The sequence below is a fragment of the Suricata suricatta genome, chromosome 9 (genome assembly GCF_006229205.1).
Source record: "Suricata suricatta isolate VVHF042 chromosome 9, meerkat_22Aug2017_6uvM2_HiC, whole genome shotgun sequence".
In the NCBI taxonomy this organism is placed as follows: Eukaryota; Metazoa; Chordata; class Mammalia; order Carnivora; family Herpestidae; genus Suricata; species Suricata suricatta.
The window spans coordinates 14,111,243-14,132,283 of record NC_043708.1 but is presented as its reverse complement, the minus strand read 5'-3'; the positions used below and the strand labels follow the sequence as shown (position 1 = coordinate 14,132,283).

At 36.6% G+C, this 21,041-nt stretch overlaps 1 protein-coding gene across 2 annotated transcripts in view; it reads right to left on the bottom strand.

Moving 5' to 3' along the window:
• Positions 1-21,041, bottom strand: part of EML5 (EMAP like 5) — a 157,841-nt gene that overhangs the window by 31,317 nt on the left and 105,483 nt on the right. The window contains exons 22-28 of one of the 2 annotated variants that reach the window (XM_029951761.1): positions 16,295-16,447; positions 15,444-15,575; positions 9,883-9,971; positions 8,649-8,825; positions 5,823-6,024; positions 5,032-5,158; positions 1,019-1,033 (exon numbers count right to left, since the gene is read on the bottom strand). In XM_029951761.1, the coding sequence (XP_029807621.1) occupies positions 1,019-1,033; positions 5,032-5,158; positions 5,823-6,024; positions 8,649-8,825; positions 9,883-9,971; positions 15,444-15,575; positions 16,295-16,447 (895 nt within the window). The remainder of the gene's footprint in view (positions 1-1,018; positions 1,034-5,031; positions 5,159-5,822; positions 6,025-8,648; positions 8,826-9,882; positions 9,972-15,443; positions 15,576-16,294; positions 16,448-21,041) is intronic. The other variant, XM_029951762.1, reaches the window with a different exon arrangement.

Sequence of the window (21,041 nt, the reverse complement as noted above, 5' to 3'; positions counted from 1 at the left end):
TGAATTTATTTCTGTTAAAATAGTTTGAGGTAATGCGGAGCTATGCAGAAGCTACATCACACTCTAGACTTCCTTCTTTGCACTCACTTGTTTAGTTTATTATTATTATTATTATTTTTACATAAAGCATGAGTGGGGGAGAGGGAAAAAGGAGGAAGGAGGGAAGGAGAGAGGGAGGGAGAGAGAAAATCTTAAGCAAGCTCCATGCTTAGTGTGGAGCCTGATGCAGCGTTTGATCCCATGACCCTGGGACCGTGACCTGAGGAAAATCAAGAGTCAGATGTTCAATGGACTGAGCCACCCAGGTGCCCACACACATCACTCATTTAAAACAAATAATGAATTTTTGCTGTTTACCAAATAAGGAGTGCCAAATATCTGAGTTTCTACACAATCTATTTTTCTACAAATCTATTTTTCTACAAATCTATTTTTTTCATCCTTATCTCCCAGCATTTCCTAATGGTACCTTTTTTTTTTAATTTAACTTCTAAAATAGACTGGCTTTTCCCACATGGTCCTATTTCAGAAACTGCCTGAAGACGTTTTCATCTCACTAAAGGTAGTTGTAAAAGTGTTCCAGAGAGTACTTTTCTCTGTACCATTTTATTAAACATACAAATATCGTCACTGTCCTATGTTAATGGTTTTGAATGAAGATATAAGCATACATTAAATGAAGCTAAGAGATTTATAACTGAATAAATTTTCACTGATAAATATGCATCCTTAACTGTTTTTATGAGCCTCTGAAACTTATGGAGAAACTAAAACTATCGGGACTTTGTGAAAAGTCATGTGTAAAACCATAAAGAAGACCCACTGCAACACACACATAACTACATATACAAATGCAACTTTTCTGTAGGACTTACTTCACTAAATCTCTTGATGAATGTAGGTCAGTGTTTCATAGGAAAAAAAAACAGTACCTGAAAATACTATAAAGATCAGAAACATAACAAAAAATGAATAATGGAATATAATATTTTATTTAATACAACAATAAAACACTTACCTTACTACCCCCTGCCTTCGAAAGGAGCAAAAGGAAAAAAGAAACATTGATGATGAATAACTGATGGAAACTGATGGATAAAAGGTAATAGTTAAGTAAACAGAAGAAAGGAAACATCAATACAATTCTAAAGAAATACAAAAATGCCTAAATTTAATGCCATACTGTTCCGAATATTTTTATTATAAACTATTGAAAGTTTGGTTGACAATGACTTTAAATATACAAAATTTGCTACAAATAGAAAAACATAACATTATTAAAGTCATTTAGGAAAACAGGCCCCACAAAAGTATTGACCAAGTAGAGTAGTTATCAACCCTCATCAGAAACATTTTCTTTTTTTTTAATTTTTTAACATTTATTGATTTTTGAGAGACAGAGAGAGACAGATCATGAGCATGGGAGGGGCAGAGAGAGAAGGAGACACAGAATCGGAAGCAGACTCCAGGCTCTGAGCTGTCAGCACAGAGTCCAATGGGGGCTCAAACCCACAAACTGTGAGATCATGACCTGAGCCGAAGTCAGATGCTTAACCGACTGAGCCACCCAGGCGCCCCCAGAAACATTTTCTTAAGTGGATATTTGACAAGCATTTATTGTAACTGTTTATATTTTGTTTCTTATTTGATAGCAATAATATATTTTATTTAAAATACAAAACATTTATATAGACCATAGTACCCCTTCACAAATATATACAAAATTGGAAAAAGAAATATCTTCATTTTTTTCTTTGATTCTCTCATTTTATAATGAAGACTCCTAACTAGGAGTCATTTCTGACCTTGACCTCAGCATTTTCAAACAAATTCAGCAGAGTTGAAATTATAAAATAAACTGAGTACAAATGCAAACTATTTCAAAAATAATTTTAAAATATTTAGCTGTTAACAAAAAAGTTAAGCTAACAGCAAAGATTATGACAGTGTCAAGCATTTTTTTATTAATGTTTTTTATTTATTTTTGAGAGAGCGAGAGAGAGACAGCATGAGCAGGGGAGGGGCAGAGAGAGAGAGGGAGACACAAAATCCGAAGCAGACTCCAGGCTCTGAGCTAGCCGTCAGCACAGAGCCTGATGTGGGGCTCAAATCCACAACCGTGAGATCATGACCTTAGCTGAAGCCGGCTGCTCAACCTACTGAGCCATCCAGGCACCCCTTGTTTTTTTTTTTCATTTTTAAAAAAGTATATTTATTTTGAGAGACAGAGTGAACAGGGGAGGGACAGAGAGAGAGGAAGAGAAAGAATCCCAAGCAGGTTCTGCATTGTCAATGCAGAGCCTGACGAGGGGCTCCATCTCACGAACTGTGAGATCATGACCTGAGCCAAAATCAAGAGTTGGATGCCTGACCCACTGAGCCACCAGGTGCTCATCAAGCACTTTTCCTGAGCAGTAAAATCCTTCCATCTGTCAGAACTTGGGTCACTTTATTAATAAAGGAAGAATTTTAAATGTTTTACCATGAATGATGGCCTACAGATTAAAATTAGGCCACATTTCCTGATATATCTAATTTATCTTATAAATGAAAGTATTTTTATTAAAAATCAATATAATAAATGAAAAAGATTTATGGGAAGGTCTAGAGTTTCTTCCTTATAGTACACTTTTCATTTTTCACTACCCGTGAAATACAATTTAAGTAACAGTAAGCACTGTGCTGCACATATCCTCACTTGGAACATGTACATTTGCACACTTAGATGTATTTCTCTAAATAATGGATTATATAGGCATTGTTCACTACTTCGTGGATACTGAGTTTCAGAAAGTGTTTCAGTATTAACTAGGTATCTCCCTCAGATGAGTCTGTATTTCATTCCCAGGGAGGAGTGGTGAAGACTTACTACCTAAATTCTTTATATACTTTATTTTTCATTATAGAATACTCTATTATAAGTTAGTGATTCTTTTTAAAATTTTTTAATGTTTATTTATTTTTGAGAGAGAGAGAGAGAGTACAAGCGAGCGAGGGGCAGGGAGCGGGGAAGACAGAATCCAAAGCAGGCTTGAACTCCACGAGCTGTGAGATCATGACCTGAGCCAAAGTCAGACACTCAACCAACCGAGTCATCCAGGCCAGTCATCCAAACCTATTCTAATACTCTGCCTCTTTCTCCATGATGACAAAATGGATAATCACCATTTTGTGCCCTTGTTCATAAGGTGACGCAATGTGATTATCTGAGAATTCATCAGCAAGCGGGCGGCTGGAAGAGCGACTGTGGAGGCATCCTGACTGCACACCCCCCCCCCCCAAGAACTTCGGGGAACTCTGCGGCTCGTCAGTTCAGACAATCTCTAGTTCCCTTCTCCGTCAGGAACGTGTCCCTCACCGCCCCCCAGCTCCGTCCTTCTCCCTGCACATCAGCCCGTGGTGCAAGTTCAACCTTCTGCCTGTTTTCCTGTGCTGTCCTTTCCATCCGGCTGAGCCCAGGGGTCTTCAGCACTACCCTCACTGACCAGACATTCACTCAGATTCTCCACAAATTCTCTCCAGTGTGAGTGAACTCCCTGTCATTTTTAACTTCTCCCTCAAATATTCTTATCAACTTCTCATAACAAAGTTTTCCTCAACACAGTTTTCGTCAGAAGATGTCACTGTGGTCCCCACCTCCTGCTCCTCCTTGGTTCCTCACTGCAGTTTCTGGTTGATTTTTTCTTTATCAGTTCTTGAAAACTTTGCTTTTGAAATCCATGTCATTCACTGACCCATATGCCTCTTCACAGTTCTCCATATTCCTAATGATTCTAAAAGCACCATGTTCACAATCCCTCTCTTGATCTGTCTCATCTCAGATTTTATTAAAACGTTATCTCTTCTCATAAAATTGCTGTGTGCACAGCCTTTATGTTTGATTTGCTGCTTCCAGAAAGACCAGTAATTCCCACTCCCTAGTGGGACACTACTTCAATTTACCTTCTGAAAATTATTTTTTAAACACTAAAAAAATTTTTAATGCTTATTTTTGAGAGAGACAGCATGAGTGGGGGTGGGGTGGGGGAACAGAGAGAGAGAAGGAGACACAGAATCCAAAGCAGGCTCCAGACTGTGAGCTTTTTTTCACAGGGCCCAACACAGGGCTTGAACTCATGAACCATGAGATCATGACCTGAGCTGACATTGGATGCTTATGTTTAAACTGAGCCACCCAGGCATCCCAGAAAAAAATTTTTAAATAATGATTTTCTACCCTTGATTAAAGGCACATGGATAAAAATCCCTTTTCAAAATTTAATCCTACCTCTGCTCATGTATTTCCTGAAATATATTTAGTATTAAATTCAATTTTTAGGGGCGCCTGGGTGGCTCAGTTGGTTAAGCCTCCGACTTCGGCTCAGGTCAGATCTCACATTCGTGGGTTCAAGTCCCGCATCAGGCTCTGTGCTGCCAACTAGCTCAGAGCCTGGAGCCTGCTTCCGGTTCTGTGTCTCCTTCTCTCTCCACCCCTCTCATGCTCTGTCTCTCTCTGTATCAAAAATAAATAAGACATTAAAAAAAGTTAAAAATAAATAAATTCAATTTTTATTATCTCCTACAACCCTCTCACATATATTAATAAAAATTAGCAAATAACATTCCTTTAATCATACAGACTTTATATATTCCCAATACTATTTGCAAGAGACTGTGTCACCACCAAAAAATATTTAAGGACAAATATATTTTCTAAGAGGTGCCATAAAATGCAAGAGTACCACCATTACTCAGTTTTTACAAATATTCAAACAGTAAATTCAATTTTATTACAAAAATTTTTAATGTTTATTTTTGAGAGACAGAGCACAAGTGGTGGAGGGGCAGAGAGAGGAGGAGATACAGTATCTGAAAGAGGCTCCAGGCTCTGAGCTGTCAGCACAGAGCCCAATGTGGGGCTCGAACTCACAACTGTGAGATCATGACCTGAGCTGAAGTTGGAAGTTCAACCACTTGAGCCACCCAGGTGTCCCCAAATTCAATTTTTAATACCAATATTTTTTTTCATCTAATTTTAAACTTAATTATTACCTCTCATCAACTGAGGGTTCTTTCTGTTGCAAAGGAGGCTTTACTCCAAACATTGGGCGAATATTTGTTGATAAGGCTCTAATGGTGTAACTGATTTCATTCTCCCTTGTGACATCACTGTCATAGCCTGCCATCAAAACATAGAAATTATTGTCTAAGTTACAACTGAGGAGCTCTATTATGATCTTATAAACTGGATTCAAGGACATTCAACAATATGAAATAAATTAGATTGTGTTACAGCCAAATTATGAAATAATATACAACCAATAAAAATGATGCAGAATTTTTAAGGATATGTAACAATGTTTTTGAAATATTACTAAGAGATAATATCAGCCTACAAAATATAAATTCAATTTAATATAATTTTTGTTAAAAAATATAATGCCTCAACATGTTAACAGAAGTTACTTCTGAGTGGTCAATTATGGATACTGTGTTTATTTTTATTGCAAAATGTATTTTCTAATTTTTCTATAAAGAGCTGGTCTTATTTGTATATAAGGAAAAGATGTAAATCATTTGAAAATATGAAGTTCAATATTATAAAATTTTAACAGTACTTACTTGAAGGATTATCATACACTTGTAGATGAATAGGTGTAAGCCATCAATACATGACAGCATGTTCTTATCGAGTCATAAAGTCAATTTTGGCAGCAAATAGACCACAAAAACTAAAACCACAATTATTCTAACATTATTATTAATAGTTTAACTGCTTTAGTTTAAATCCGTTGTGCTAAATTGTTTTTATGTTTTTGTTAAAATATTTTAAAATGACATACCCCCGTCTTCTTCAGAATCTGTATCAGATTCTTCACTGTCACAAGGCCTTTTTTCTCGATAGCCCTCCACTTCATTTGTCCAAACCATTAAAGACATGTCTGCACCTCCTAAAGTAACCAACATGCTGTCATCGTAGGTCCAGCGAACATTTGTCACGTGTGTACTATGGGCCACATACCTCTTAAACTTTCCAAACTTTCCCTAAAGATGAAAACAAAAATGTTATTACTTTAAAAGGATCAGTTATAATTTTGACTTTCTTAATATATGATTGGAAACTAATAATCACAAAGTCATCTTGTAAAAATACAAAGAGAGAAAATGCTGAAATTCACTAGAATCAAAAATGACAATTTCCAAACCTGTTGACAACAGGATAAAACTAGTTGTCTCAAATATTGCTAGTACCTCGGGCACAATTATTTTTGAAAATCAGCTTGGTTTTGTACATTAAAAGCATAAAAATGTTCTGACCTTTGACTCACTAATCCCTTTTCTAGGGGTATATGCTAAGAAAATTCTATTTGTGCAAAAAATATTCACCATAGTACAATCAGCAGTGAAAAAATTTAAATACCTTAAATGTTCAATCAAGTAATAGTTAACTACAGTGTATGTCTATGGAAAAGTACATATCTGTATGGCTATGCAGACATATTATTGCTGGAAATAAACACAATGAGAAAAGAAATAAATGCTTATGTACAGCATGGTCATGTTAGCAAAAAATAATTATCAAACCTTTTGGAATATACTCATGTAAATATCTTTCATCTTAATTCTTTTTGTTTAAACGTTTATCTATTTTTGAGAGACAGAACGTGAGGAGGGGAAGGGCAGAGAGAGAAGGAGACACAGACTCCAAAGCATGCTCTAGGCTCTGAGCTGTCAGCACGGAGCCCAACACAGGGCTTGAACCCACGAACCGTGAGATCATGACCTGAGCCAAAGTTGGCTGCTCAACCAACTGAGTCACCCAGGCACCCCTCATCTTAATTAGTGTTTTTGTTTATAAGAAGTACACACAAAAATATATTTTCCTTTTAAAAATCAAGAAAAACACAAGTTATAGACACTGGCAACTTTTAAATCTAGAACATTAACCTAATACTAACAAATTACTAAGTAAATTTCAGATCTACCATAAGCAAGTTTTAGATGGACATCTTTTCAAAGGTGTTAAAATAAGAAATGCCTTAAAATACAGTGTTAGCTAAACAGTGAATTCTTTGGAAAAGACCTTAATAAATATTAGCTCAAATAGAACGAGGGATCTGTCATCAAAACACTGCAGGAAGGCGCTTTTTCTAAGATTTTGTGGTTCTTGTTTACAGAGAAGTGAAGCAGGAATCAGTAGATGCTATCCTAGAACCTATTCCTAAGACATCTATACCATGTGGAATGCTGGAAGAGAAGTTTCTGACCAATAAATGCCTTACTGGAACACATTCTAATCAATTAAGGGTCTACATTAAGTATATCTAAAACGAGAAGGTGTGGAATATTTTCTCGGGTATGGGTTCTCTATGACAATTTTTAAACTTGTGTTTTCATGTCAATGCTGATCAAAAAATATTAATATGAGCAGTTACTAAGACCACCAATATCATAATATGATTTCAGTGCCCTATTTCAAATTTAGGTTTATGCTCATGCTATTGCCAGGTTATAATATACAGCTGATCCTTGAACATGGGTTTGAACTGCACAGGGCCACTTATCTGCACATACTTTTCAAAAACACAGTATATTCCTGTAAATGTATCTTCCTTCCTTATTATTTTTGTAACAACATTTTATTTTCTCTAGCTTACTCTATTATAAGAATACAGTATATTATACAGATAACATACAAAAGATGTGTTAATTGACTATTTATGCTATTGGTTAAGGCTTTGAGTCAACACTAGGCTATTAGTAAAGTTGTGGGTATGTCAAATGTTGTATGTGGATTTTTGGCTGTGCACATTGTTCAAGGGTCAATTGTATATCTGAATTAGTAACAATTAAGAAATAATGCACCTGGACTTGATATACGAATTTTATTTTTATGCTAAGTGAAAGTCTAATGATTCCCAGTAGTTTGAAAAGAGGAAAGAGAATTCCATTTTCACACAGCACTGGCATGTAGCACCCCAAAGTTTCTGTACAGTCTGGTGTTAGCAAATTAACATCATTCATTACAGTGAATCAGTATTGTCTATTTTAATTTTATAGGTATCATATTTATAGTATATTGTCTCTAATGGTTAAGACATTTTAAACTTTAAAGCTATAAAGAGTTTGTATTTATTGTTAATTGTATATATTTAATCAAAAGAATACTAAAATTATTTAAGTTCATATCAGGGATAAAAGAAATGTTTCCTCTAAAAGGGGCACTTATATTACTCAATATTGAGAAACACTATAATATAACTTAAGGCATGGGATCATAAATTATAATACTTCTAAATAAAAACTATATTGGTGCCTGGGTGGGCTCAGTAAGTTAAACATCCAACTCTTGATTTTGGTTCAAGTCATGATCTCATCATGGTTCATGGGATCGAGCCCCAGGCTGGGCTCTGCACTAACAGTGTGGAGCCTGCTTGGGATTCTCTCTCTCCACCCGTCCCCCACTGGAGTGTGTATGTGCACTCTTTCTCAAAATAAGTAAACATTTTTTTTAAAGCTATAAATATGATGTCAAAATAGGATACACAATTCTAAACCTTTCATATTATACAAGTAGTATTCATATTACGACAAAATACTATGAAAGTACATGACCTTAACCATTTTTATAATTATGATAATTAGGGGAGTTAAAGAAAAACACATACTTTAGCAGGATATCTAAATAACTTCACAAATCCCAAATCATCCCCAGTAGCTAGGACCATCTTGTCACTGGTGAGGCAAGAGGCAGTTATATCTGTGACTTCTCCAATTACTGGCCAAATTCCCTCACAGCATAAACCAAGCACACTTGTCCATGATGCCCAACAAATTTTTTCTACCTAAAAAGGAAAAAAAGGCTACGCGTTAATATCTAAACCTTAAAAATTAACAAAAATCTGAACATTACTTTCTAATTATATAGGTCTCAAATAAAATTAAAATTTTAATAATAACAGTTAAATTATTCGTTTTCTTGGTTTTTGTAGCTTCCCAAGTGCATTAGTTCCTGTAGAAAAATTTTAACATAACGTTATTCAACATGTACTTATTATACACCCACTATATGTTCTACATGCTGAGCATTCAGCGATACTAAGACAGTTTCTGCTCTTAGAATAACCAAGTAATTTATACTTCATGTCTAAATATCTAATACTTTAGAGGCACTGGAAATGAAGAACCTTTACTTACAGTCCTTCTTCTTATTAGGCCACTTTAATATTAAATGCATGTAGCCTCTCTTCCTCGGCCATGTCAAAAAATTATGCTAATACTGTCCCTTACAAAACCAAACACAGGGCAACTGGGTAGCTCCATTGGTTCAGCATCCAGTCTTGGTTTCGGCTCAGGTCATGATATCACCATTCATGGGACTGAGCCCACCTCTAGCTCTGCACTGATGGCACAGAGCCTGCTTGGGTTCTCTCTCTCTCTCCCTTTCTCTCTGCCCCTCCATTACTCTTGCTCTCTCTCAAACTAAATAAATAAACTTCAAAAAAATTATTGAAGAAAAAAAGACCGAACATTTTTCCTTTTTTCTTTTCCTTTAAATTTGCCAACAAACGTCTTAGGCAGATGGGTGCCAAAAGATTTGATAGACATGCAATACTCCCATCTAAGACAGGAAGTCTATTTGCTTGCTTCTTGTTCACTGGGGAAAGTAACCAAAGCACAGCTAGACGTAACAGTGATTTATTCCTTTTCTTAATACAGCACCTCTTCTTTTACTCATCTGTAAGTCAAGGCCAGTAAAATAAACTCAAAGAAAGAATATCCATGATTTAAATAATTTGAGAACATATGTAAATGAGTCATATATAAACAATAAAAGGCAGGCACCAGTTTTCTAAGCACCTAGTCATATTAACAACATGTGGACACTACTGTCTTTCCTACCTCCACACTGGGAATGGTTTGTTTTTTCCCTCTGGGAGCTTCAAAGAATAACTGTTCTTTAGCACCAGTGTTGACCTGTAAAAGCTTTCCTTAAAAAAAAAATACACATATATAAAATATAAATATACACATAGTTAGGATGTTTAACTTTTTAAAATATTTTCTTTCATGGTTTATGATATTTAAATTGTTTTATAATCATATATGTAAAGTTATATACCATCAATCCTATTTAAAAGCATTCCCTTTTTAAATTTTTAATTCCAGTAGAGTCAGCATGGCCTGTTGTAGCAGTTTCAGGTGTACAACACAGGGACTCAATAGCTCCATGTATTACTTACTGCGCACCATGGTAAGTACACTGTTAGTCTCCTTCACCTATTTACTCACGCCCCCACTCGCTTCCCCTCAGCTTGCTCTCTATAGTTAAGAGTCCGTTTTTTGGTCTTTTTTTCTCCCCCTTTGTTCATCTGTTTTGTTCCTTAAATTCCACATATGAGTGAAATCATAGGATATTTGTCTTTCTCAGACTGTACCACTTAACATGATACTCTTTGTATCTGTTCATATTGTTGCAAATGGCAAGATTTCACTCTGCTTTATGGCTAATATTCCATTGTGCATGCAACACATCTTCTTTGCCCACTTGTCTCTTGACGGACACTTGAGCTGCTGCCATAACTGAGCTATAGTAAATAATGCTGCACAAAAAAGGGGTGCACATAGCTTTTTGAATTAGTGTTTTCATATTCTTTGGGTAAATACCCAGTAGCGCAATTACAGGAGCACGCAGTAATTCTGTTAGTGTTGTCTGCAGCGGCTGCACCGGTTTGCATCCCCACCCTGCGCACAAAGGTTCTTTTTTCTCCATCTTCTCACCAACACTTGTTGTTTCTGGTGTTTTCGATTTTAGCCATTTTGACAGGTGTGACATATCTCACTTTTGGTTTTGATTTGCAGTTCACTGAGTGATATTGAGCATCTTTTCATGTGTCTGTTGCCCATTGTATTTATTCTTTGGAGAAATGTCTGTTCATTTCTTCTACCCATTAAAAAAATCTTTTTAATGTCTTTTTTTTTTTTTTTTTGAGAGAAAGCATGTGCAAATGGGGGAGGCACAGAGAGAGAGGGAGACAAAGGTCCAAAGCCGATTCTACCCTGAAAAAAGACAGCCTGATGTGGGGCTGGAACTTACAAACTGAGATCATGTACTGAGTCATGAAGTCTGAAGTCAGACACCTTAACTGACTGAGCCACCCGTCCTGTCTTCTGCCCATTTTTAATAGATTAGTGTTGAGATGTGTATTCTTTATATATTTTGAATACTAGCCCTTTATCAGATATATTATTTGCAGATATCTTCTCCTAGTCAGTACGTTGTATTTTAGTTTTTTGGCTGTTTCCTTTACTCTGCAAACCTTTTTATTTTGAAGCTGTCCCAACAGTTTATTCTTGCTTTTGTTTCCCTTGCCTCAGGAGACCTATCTAGAAAAATGTTGCTATGGCCGATGTCAGAGAAATTACTGCCTGTGCTCTCTTCTAGGATTTTTAAAGTTTCAGGTTTCACATTTAGATCCTTAATCCACTTTGATTTTATTTTTGTGTACAGTTATAAGAAAATGGTCCAGTTTCATTCTTTTGCATGTAGTTGTCTGGTTTTCCCAAAACCATTTGTTGAAGAGACTGTCTTTTTCCCATTGCATATTCTTGCCTCTTTTGAAGATTAATTGGCCATATAATCATGGGTTTATTCTGGGCTCTTTACTCCTATGCCATTGATCTATTTTTGTTCCAGAACTATACTCTTTTGATTACTACAGCTTTGTAGTATATCTTGAAATCTGGGATTGTGATAGCTCCAGCTTTGTTCTTTTTCAAGGCTGCTTTGGCAATTTGGGGTCTTTTGTGGTTCCATACAAATTTTACTATTATTCATTCTAGTTTGGTTAAAAATGTTGTTGGTATTTTGTTAGGAATTGTGTTGAATCTGTAGACTGCTTTGGGTAATATGGACATTTTAATATTTGTTCCTCCAATCTGTGAGTATGGAATATCATTCCATTTGTTTATGTCATCCTAAAGTTCTTTCTTTTCATTAATATTTTTTTTTTTTAAAGAGAGACAGTGCGTGAGCATGGGGAGAGCCAGAGAGACAGGTGAGAGAGAATACCATGCAGGCTCCATGCTTTCAGCACAGAGGCCGATGCAGGGCTCAATTCTATGGACCATGAGATCATCACCTCAGCCAAAATCAAGAGTTGGATGCTTAACTTACTAAGCTACTCATGTGCCCCCTTAATTCCTTTCACCAATGTTTTATAGTCAGAGTACAGGTCTGTCACTTACTTGGTTAAATTTACCTAGGTTTTTTTTTTTAAGATTTTATTTTTAACTAATTTCCACACCCAACATTGAGCTCAAACTTACAACCCTGAGATCAAGAGTCACTTGCTCTAGCAACTGAGTCAACCAGGGACCCTAGTATTTTATAACTTTGGAGAGTAGTTGTAAATGGGATTATCTTCCTAATTTCTCCTTCTGTTCCTTTGTTATTAGTGTATAGAAATGCAACAGATTTCTGTATATCAATTTTGTATCCTATTGACCTTACCAAGTTCATTTATTGGTTCCAGTTTTGTGGTGGAGTCTTTAGGGTTTTCCATATATAGTGTCATGTCATCTGCAAAGGAGTGAAAGTTTTACTTCCTACTACTTTGGATGCCTGTTATTTTTCTTGTATCACTGCTGTGGCTGTGAATAAAAGTGTTAGGAGTGGACATCCTTATCTTGCTCCTGACCTTACAGGGAAAGCTCTCAATTTTTCACCATTAAGTATGTTAGCTGTGGGTTTTTCATATATGGCCTTTATTATGTTGACGTATATTCCCTCAAACCTACTTTGTTGAAGGTTTTTATTATGAATGTATGTTGAGTGCACAGAGCCTGCTTGGGATTCTCTTTCTCTGCCCCTCCCCCACGCCCATGCTCTCTTATAAATAAACTTTAAAAAATGAATGTTGTACCTTGTCAAATGCTTTTTCTGCCTTTATTGAAATGATCATAAGGTTTTTATCCTTTCTCTTGTTGATAAAATGTAACATGTTGATTTGCAAATATTGAACCACTCTTGCATCCCAGGAAAAAATCCCACTTGATTGTGATGAGTAATTTTTAAAATATATTGTTGGATTTGGTTTGCTAATATTTTGTTAAGGATTATTGCATCTATGTTCATCAGCGATATTGGCCTGAAGTTCTTTTTTTTGTGGCGTCTTTATCTGGTTTTGATATCAGGGTAATGCTGGTCTCATAAAACGAATTTAGAAAAGTGTGAGAAAAAAAGGTATTAACTCTTCTTTAAGTGTTTGGTAGAATCCACCTGTGAAGCCATCTGGTCCTGGACTTGTTTGTTGAGAATTTTTGGATTACTGGTTCAATTTCATTGCTGGTAATCAGTCTATTCAGATTTTCTATTTCTTTCTGTTTCAGTTTTGATAGGTTGTATGTTTCTAGGAATTTGTCCGTTTCTTCTAGGTTGTCAGTTTTCCAAACTGCTGCTTCCAGGGTTGTTTGTTGTACTCTGTCTTTAAGCGGGGACTCGGTTTCCTCTCACCCTCCTGGCTCTCTAGGGCTGATTTTTTTTTTTAAGTTAACATACAGTGTAGTATTGGTTTTAGAAATGGAATTTAGTGATTCATCACTTACATATAACACCCAGTGCTCGTCCCAACAAGTGTCCCTCACCACTTAGCCCATTCCCCCCATCCACCTCCCCTCTAGTAACCCTCGGTTTGTTATTTGTATTTAAGAGTCTCTTATGGTTTGCCTCCTTCTCTGTTTTTATCTTATTTTTCCTTCCCTTCCTCTACATTCATCTGTTTTGTTTCTTAAATTCCACATATTAATAAAACTGTATGATATTTGTCTTTCTCTGACTGATTTCCCTTGGCATAATACACTCTAGGGCTGATTAAAAAATTTTTTTAAATATTTATTTATTTATTTTGAAAGAGAGAGTGCAAGCAGGGAAGGAGAGAGAGAGAGAGAGGGAGACACAGAATCCAAAGCATACTCTAGGCTCCAAGCTATCATCAGCACAGAGCCCAACGTGGGGCTTGATCCCACGAACTGCAAGATCATGACCTGAGACGAGGTCGACATTTAACCTACTAAGCCACCCAGGCGCCCCTAGGGCTGATTTTTAAAGTTCCAAGTGTAAACCCGGCTAACTGTGAGAACTTGAAGAATTCAACCCCTCTGGTTTTCAAAGCCAAATGTTTTGTCTTTCCCCTGTGGGCTCCCCAGTGCATGAGAGTCCGTCTCTCCCCTCTGCATGCCCACAGTTTCCTCCCCCCCGCAGACAGTCCTGTGGGTCCGTTTAGCTCCCAACTGCATCTTCACCCTTCCTACCTTCTTCTTGTGGCCTCTTCTCTACACTTAGCTTTGGGGAATCTGTTCTGCCAGTCTTTGGGTCATTTTCTGGGTTATTTACCCTGATATGGGTGTTATCTAGTTGATCTGAGACCAGGTGAGTCTAGCATCCTCTTACTCTGCTTGCATCTTCCTTGGAATTAGGATGTTTAACTTTTATGACAAAAAGTAAGCTTAAACATGAAAACCATGTTCCTCCACAGACAACCATATAATGAACTCATAAATTGTTTTACTTTTTGTATGTATATACATAAAATCTATTTCTATTATGCATATAAAAAAAACCTAGATATAAATTTGAGGACTTTAAAGAAAAGTATTTTAATTATATTTGGGAAAACTTTAATACCAGATTTTTATAAATGAATATATAAAACAAAAATTCTTTAAAATGGAGCATTTAAAATACTTAGCATGTATCCAAATTATTGAACATTGCCATATGCAATGCATTCTGCTGAAAAAAACAAAGACATTCATGAAATTATATATATACAATTGTGACTACTTTAAGAAATGTGTTTTATCAAATGACAGGAAAATGACATTAAAATCCTCATTAATGTATATATTTTCCAAATTTTCAGTTATTATTTATGCTAAGCTTATCTGACAAAACCCAGGACAAATAGGGGTGCCTGGATGGCTCAGTCAGTTGGGCCTCCAACTCTTGGTTTCAGCTCAGGTCATGTTCTCACAGTTTGTGAGTTTGAGCCCTGCATTGTGGGCTCTGCATTGACAGCACGGAGCCTGCTTAGGATTCTCTCTCTCCCTCTCTCTCTGCCACTCCCCCACTCTCTCTCTCAGAACAGCTGGATAAACTTTAAAAAAATTATATTAAAAAATAGGACAAATAACCGAAAAACTCTTTTATATGATGTTTTAGTTACTTTAAAGAGTTTGTTATTTACCATACTATCATCTGCATTATACCAGTGTATTAAAAAGTTTTAATTCACAGCATTCACCTTCAGATGTGAAACCAAGTAGTGGGAAATAATTCTGAGAACAATGTGTCTCACAGTGATTTTGAACTCATCTGTTGAATCACGTTTTTAAAGTTTCTTTAAAGTAGCTACTAAGTCAAATGGAACGTGTAGCAGATAGAGAGTTAGGTAAGTTCTTACCTCTAACATCCCAGTCCACGTGGGTTATGTGACTGGTGGCGCCTTTGCACACTCCCACTCGTTTACTACTCATCACATGGTAGATGTCTATAAAGCTGTCATGTGATGCCACGGCAAGGTACTTCCCGGAGCCTGGAATAGAAACACATTTGCTTGAAATTTTCTATCTTTAGAAACGTTTTCTACACTCTACAACTAGACGTAATGTTCTTAACTTTTTTTTTAGAAGAACTCTTAGGTGTTTTGTAAATTATATTATAACAAAATGTGTATCAAATGACAAATGGTAACTGTATTTTTCAAGTATATTATGATTAACAGGAGAAAATGTCCTCTTTAGTAGTGAGGCAGTTCAGTGGAAAGCAAAGGCCAAAAATTATATACAACGTAATCTAATACACTGTATTTAATTTAAAAAACACCTGTATATGTAGAAAAAATGGAAGTAAAATAACCAGTAAATTTTGGCCTAACATTAGCAACTCCTACATTATAGTGAGTTTCGTCAGAGATAATGAATACACAGAAACTGATGAAGCACAATTAATGCAAAATTTTAAAAGTATTACAAATATAATGAAAATCCCTTTTATGTTAGAGATGAGGAAACTCAAACTCAGAGAAGTGCCTTGACCCAAATCACACAGAAAATTTAGTGACAGAATTGGCACTAAGCCAGATATTTTGCCACTGATCTAATACAGGAACTTTACCTCTTATCATACTGTCTTTTCTAGTCAAAAAATTAAAATTCCAAGATAAAATAATGGTTACTAAAAATTACATATGGTTATATTTGCTCATTGCAAGGCTCAAGTTAATAATCAAATATGATTTCAATGATATCTTACCTGGTGAAAATCGAATGTCTGAAATAATGTCTTTCCTGTGATGAAAAGACACAAGATCTTCTAGAGTATCTGCGTTTGCCATTAAGAAACTTCCATCATTCAGACCTACAGCTAAAGCTTTACCATCAGGAGAAAAACAGCAACATCTCCCACCTAAAAGAGATAAGAGCATATATCAGGATATCTTCTTCTATTTAAAAAAAATTATGTGCTTAAAGAACCTTTAATGTCAAAGAGAATTCCTGTATTCATTATGACCTCAAATCAATATTCAAAAGGAGACCAAGGATGCAGGCAACAAAGTTTTCTACTGACATCAGCCATAATTAGGCAATAATTAATACAAACCACTTTCTCTTCTGAATGTAACTAAAGTTAAGTACTAATACTTATCTTAAAAAACTAATTTGATGAAAAAGAATGAGAGATTTTAATTAACAATAAAAAGCCAATGACATATGTGGAAATTTTTTTTGCAGGTGGTTGCTACCTCTGTAGTTTTTATTCAAAATCAGAAATTTAAGGAAAAAAGGCCATCATTATAAATATGCCTTCAAATTTGAAAAAAAATGACCATAAACAATTACTAGGTAAAGCTAGGAAGATCAATTAATGCATGGAAGATCTAACCATGCATGAAGAAATAATGATGCTAATGTTAATTTTTTTAAAAATCAGGGTTAATATGTACTGGGAAATCAGCAAAAATGGGCTTAACCTGGCAGCAGAAGACATATTCAAAAGCCCTATGGCTTTTGATGTCTTGCATAAAATTTACAGAGGGAGGGGTGAGGCATAGCTGTTACAGAATGAAAAGTTATAGAATGAATTGAGAATAAGTCATGTATTTATCATTTGATTATCAAGAATACACTGGTAATGAAATCTAGGATGATTTCTGAGATTTAGGAGTAAGAGATGATGGTGGTCTAAGCAGGGTAGCTGGAGTGGAGGACTTTATACTTTGAAGATAGAGCTGGCAGGGCTTTGACTAACCGAGTAGAGTAGGAGAAAAAGATAAGAGTCAAGGCTATTTCTTTTTGAATGCTGAGGTCATTTGCCGAGACAGAAAAAACTAGCAAAGGTATGTGTGTTTGGTTCTCTACCCATCACGTTAAGGATACCAATAAGAAATTCAAGTGAAGACATCAAGAAGCCAGTTTGATATAATTATACTTCTCTGGAGCTCAAGGGAGAGGATAAACTAGAGATACAAATAAGGAAGATGTAGCACACAGACAGTAATCATAGTCATGAAACTGGTAAGAGCTTGTTATTAATTTCTTGTCTCTCAGCTCCAAATCCAACCTTCCTTTCCTGCTATATACTACAGCTGAGCCCTATTGACATTTTTCCCTTTTCCAGCTGACTTGATTTTAGCCAACAAAGGGTACTGTACTGGAGAGCCCCCTTTTTAAAAAATTTAAAAAATAAATAAATAAAATAAAAATATTTTTTTTGTTTTTTATTTATTTTTGAGAGGCAAAGAGAGACAGTGCAAGCAGGGGAGAGTCAGAGAGAGAGAGGGAGATACAGAATCTGAATCTAGCTGTCAGCACAGAGCCCAATGCAGGGCTCGAACCCACAAACCGTGAGATCATGACCTGAGCTGAAGCTGGACGCTTAACTGACTGAGCCACCCAGGCATCCCTGGAGGGCCCCTTTAAGGCCAAAAAAAAAAAAAAAAAGGAATTTTCCCTCCTCTGGTGTGCTTGAACCCACTGGATTAATGAAGGGGTAAGGGTAGGTGTTGGGATGGAGCTGGGAATTGGGAGATTTTTCTCTGACCCCATAGCAAAAGATTTCCTAGACCAGCCTTTTGGCAAGCTTCGCTTCTACTCATACCCACATCCCTCTCCAAAGAGATCTTAATCTCAGCTTGGGAAAAGAGAAGCGTTCACTCCTTAATCATCATCCACTAGCTCTACAGCTGGGAGCTGCTTTCTGCAATTGTGCTTCTATACTCCTTAGAATACACCTTTCTTTAGTTAACATTTATTCATATTAAATTTTCCCTATTCCAATTACTGGGGTGGTTTCTGTCCCTTGATTTATTTAGGACTGATAGTGAAGTAGTCACAGGAGACAGATCACTAGAGATGGGATTTTTGGAATTGGTTGTAATGTCTTTGGGCTTAAGCATAGAGCTAAGCCCTTGCCAATGGGAAATAGGATGTTAGTAATCCAAGGAATGCATCACCATAACCATCAAGTTATCTCCTAGAACAAATTGTCATTTCTACTGACATAAAATGCCCCGGGAGTTCAAGAGGCTCCTGCCTTTGACCATCACAAAAATAATGACAACCACAAGGACTGTGCTGTGCAAAGGTTTCCAAGTGTGTGGAACATTTAACAGAAAGATGTAACATGCTCTGGTCCTTAAACCTTCAGCACCTGTCATGGTCTGACTAGAAAGAGCTTCCACAGCAGACCTAAAAGAATCTGTTGCTGAAAATTAAATACAAAATTTAATTGTGCAGGTTGCAAATTTATAATGTCAGTTCAATTCCCAGACTCACCAAATTCCTTCTGATTGGGAAGAAAGAAATCTGGACCGTGGGATGGGAACATCTGGCTGATTCAGACAAAACTGGAAATCTTGAACCTCTGTATTATTCAGTCTCATGGCCAGTGCAATAGTTTGCTCTCCCGTGTCTGGGAAGATTGGCCTTCCTGGGCAGATGCCTCGCAGGGGATGTTTAACCTTAAGAAGAACGATCACAACCACTTCTCTGCTGTCACTAGATACCTAACTTGGATCAAATCTCAGCGTGCTCTAAGGCAGAGGTTGGCAAACTTTTTCTTGAAGGACCAGACAGTAAATATTTTCAGCACTGCGGGCCATATGATCTCTGTCACAACTACTCAACTCTACTATTGTAGTCCCAAAGCAGATCTAGGCAACACATAAATGAGTGGACACAGTTGTGTTCCAATAACATGTACACAATCAAGAGGTGGGCTGGATTTGCTGACCTCTGATATAGAGGAAGAAATAAAAAAGCTTAGGGAAGTAAGTATGTTGAAGTAGATTTTTCATATGTGATATATACGCCGCCAACCAACCACATTCCCCCCCAAAAGTCTAGAAAATAGTACCTTCACAAAAGCATTGAGAAATACATTAATTAAGAGCAGCATCTACATCCTTTAAAAGCTCTGATGTCCTCCTATGTAGATGAGGAATGAGAGCTATCCCCATTACTATGGGCTCCCTGATTCAACAGGGATAACCCAGGAGATGCAGAAGTCAAGTAGCAGCACTAGATGCTTTACCGAAAGGGGCAGCAGGAATGTACTAATAATGAGAATGTTTTGGCCTGTGGAGATTTCTGTTGGTGACTAATCAATCCTGGTGTCTGCAGGAATTAAATAAATGAGTAGGCTACTAAATTGGTGTTTGATCTATAGAACACAAAAAAACTCCAGACCTGGTGGCTAAAAACCTGACCTAAATTACCATAATGGAGAGTCATAGAGTCTCAGCTTGTTTTCAGACCAAGGTCAATTTGTATACTCAGAGCCCCTTGATTAAAGGGAAGGCTGAGTCCCACTGAGGAGGATCCTGTAGCAAAGCCGTGGTATATAAAGTAAATCTTCCTCCAATAATCTGTGGTCACGAAAGGTTATTTCCATGAAGGAAACATCTATACTTTCAGAAGTCAGTAAATAGGGGCCCTGAACTGATGCTAATTCTACAGACTCCAGTCAGTTCCTGAATTGTAGCAGATATACTTGTAGAATCCACTGTAGAATCCACCTGTGGATCCTGGTAGAATCCACTAGGCTGGCTCTGTGATCCATGAGTAAGTGTCATTACAATAGAAAGAAATAAGTGAAAACCCCTAGAAAGTCCTCTGTCAAGACAATAAATCAGAAGCGAAACTGCAAGCCCGAGAATCCCAAAATTAGAAAAATCACTGATACTACCAAAGACTTGAAATATGCAGTGTAAGAATACCTATCATATTTAAACTTGCCTGTTTGGTCTGTGTGAAATAAGATGGATTTTAGATACTACCTATGGATAATATATTTAATTAGGTAGCAATGATAACTGAAGCTACTCTTCCAGATCTTAACCAGAAAAAATAAACATAACCTCTAGCATTTTGCATGCAGCTATTGCCCTGGTTAATGCTTTTTTCCCCCCCCTACATCCCAATTTGTAAAGACTGCCAGAGCAGTCTGCTTTTACCTGGCTTGTATCTGTGTATACCTTCAAAGCCTTGCCTCAGGGCTATTCAACTCTCCTGTTTTTTGCCATAATATAGTCCATAGAGATCCTGATCGGCTGGACATTCCACAAAAAAATCTCAATGGTCCACTACATTGATGACATTATGCAGAATGGATCTGGGGAACAGGAAGCAACAAGTACTTTAGATGTCTTAGTAAGATCTAAGTAAATCAAGAGAGTGGAAGATAATTTCTATAAAAATTAAGGGACCTGCCATCTCAGTGAAGCTTCTGGGGATCCAGTGATTGGGAGCCCATTAAGATATCTCCTTCAAGGTAAGAGACAAGGTGCCACATTTTCCATCACCTACTATAAACAAAAGGAGCAAAATGCCTGGTATGCCTTTTTGGAAGCCTACACCACATTTGAATGAGCTGTTTCTACTCATCTATCAAGTCACTATAAGGCTTCATGAGGCCAGAACAAGAGAAGGCAAGCTGATCTTCCACTGGGGCCTTATAATCTAGCAAATCTAATGATACTCAAACTGTCTGTGGTAAACAG